Source organism: Acanthisitta chloris, unplaced genomic scaffold (genome assembly GCF_000695815.1).
Source record: "Acanthisitta chloris isolate BGI_N310 unplaced genomic scaffold, ASM69581v1 scaffold18716, whole genome shotgun sequence".
Lineage (NCBI taxonomy): Eukaryota > Metazoa > Chordata > Aves > Passeriformes > Acanthisittidae > Acanthisitta > Acanthisitta chloris.
The window spans coordinates 1-790 of NW_008676680.1; the positions used below are offsets into that span (position 1 = coordinate 1).

The 790-nt window shown below is 46.6% G+C and overlaps 1 protein-coding gene across 1 annotated transcript; it reads right to left on the minus strand.

Annotated features, from left to right (window-relative positions):
• Positions 1-252: 252 nt before the first annotated feature.
• On the minus strand, positions 253-789 carry LOC103803660 (olfactory receptor 14C36-like). Its single transcript, XM_009076232.1, has 2 exons — positions 696-789; positions 253-503 (listed from the first exon to the last, which is right to left on the minus strand). The coding sequence occupies exons 1-2, from the start codon at positions 787-789 to the stop codon at positions 253-255; spliced, it is 345 nt and encodes a 114-aa protein (XP_009074480.1).
• Between the last annotated feature and the right edge of the window lies 1 nt (position 790).

The following is a 790-nucleotide window of genomic DNA, read 5'->3' on the forward strand; positions in this document are numbered from 1 at the left end:
TATTCAAATGCTCAGACATGGTGGGTCCTCAGAGGCTCTGGGGCACCCTGGAGCAGCACATAGAGATGTAGAAACAGAATGATGAGTGACATGTCTGTGTGGAAAACATTGTCAAAAGCAAGAAACAAAAACAACCATACAAATGCACAATCCCTCCCAAAATAAGCCCAAACCCAACCCAACAACCCCGAAAAGTAAAACCATCAAGAGGCAGAAAACTGGATTAGTATGTAATGAGTGACATTCTGAATGCTATGCAGAAGAAAATAGGCATTTTATTGCTCCTGAAAGAAATCCATTTATCAGTTTCCTCAAGGAATCCTTGAGCTCCTGGTTCCTCAGGCTGTAGATCAGAGGGTTCAGTGCTGGAGGCACCATTGAGTACAGAATTGTGACCACCAGGTCCAGGACATGGGAGGAGATGGAGGGAGGCTTCAGGTAGGCAAATGTACAAGTATTGACAAAGAGGGAGACCACAGCCAGGTGAGGGACACAGGGAAGTTCTTTGTGGCAAGCCAAGGCTAGTGCAATTCAAAAAGTGCTTGGGAGGTGAGAGGTAATAGTATTTGCTTTTGTTTTTGTATCTGCACAACCCCATAAAGATCCCAGTGAGAGCAGTGCCTTTTTTGGGGCTAGGTTAAAACTAAGGATTTGTTACTCCTGGTGTTTGCTCATTTCCTCCTTGCAGGACTTACTGGTGTGCATCTTGCCCAACAGGGGCAGTGAGAAGGTGCTGGCTGTGTGCAGCAGAGCATTGAGAAAACCACTGGCCCAGGCAGCTGCTGCCATG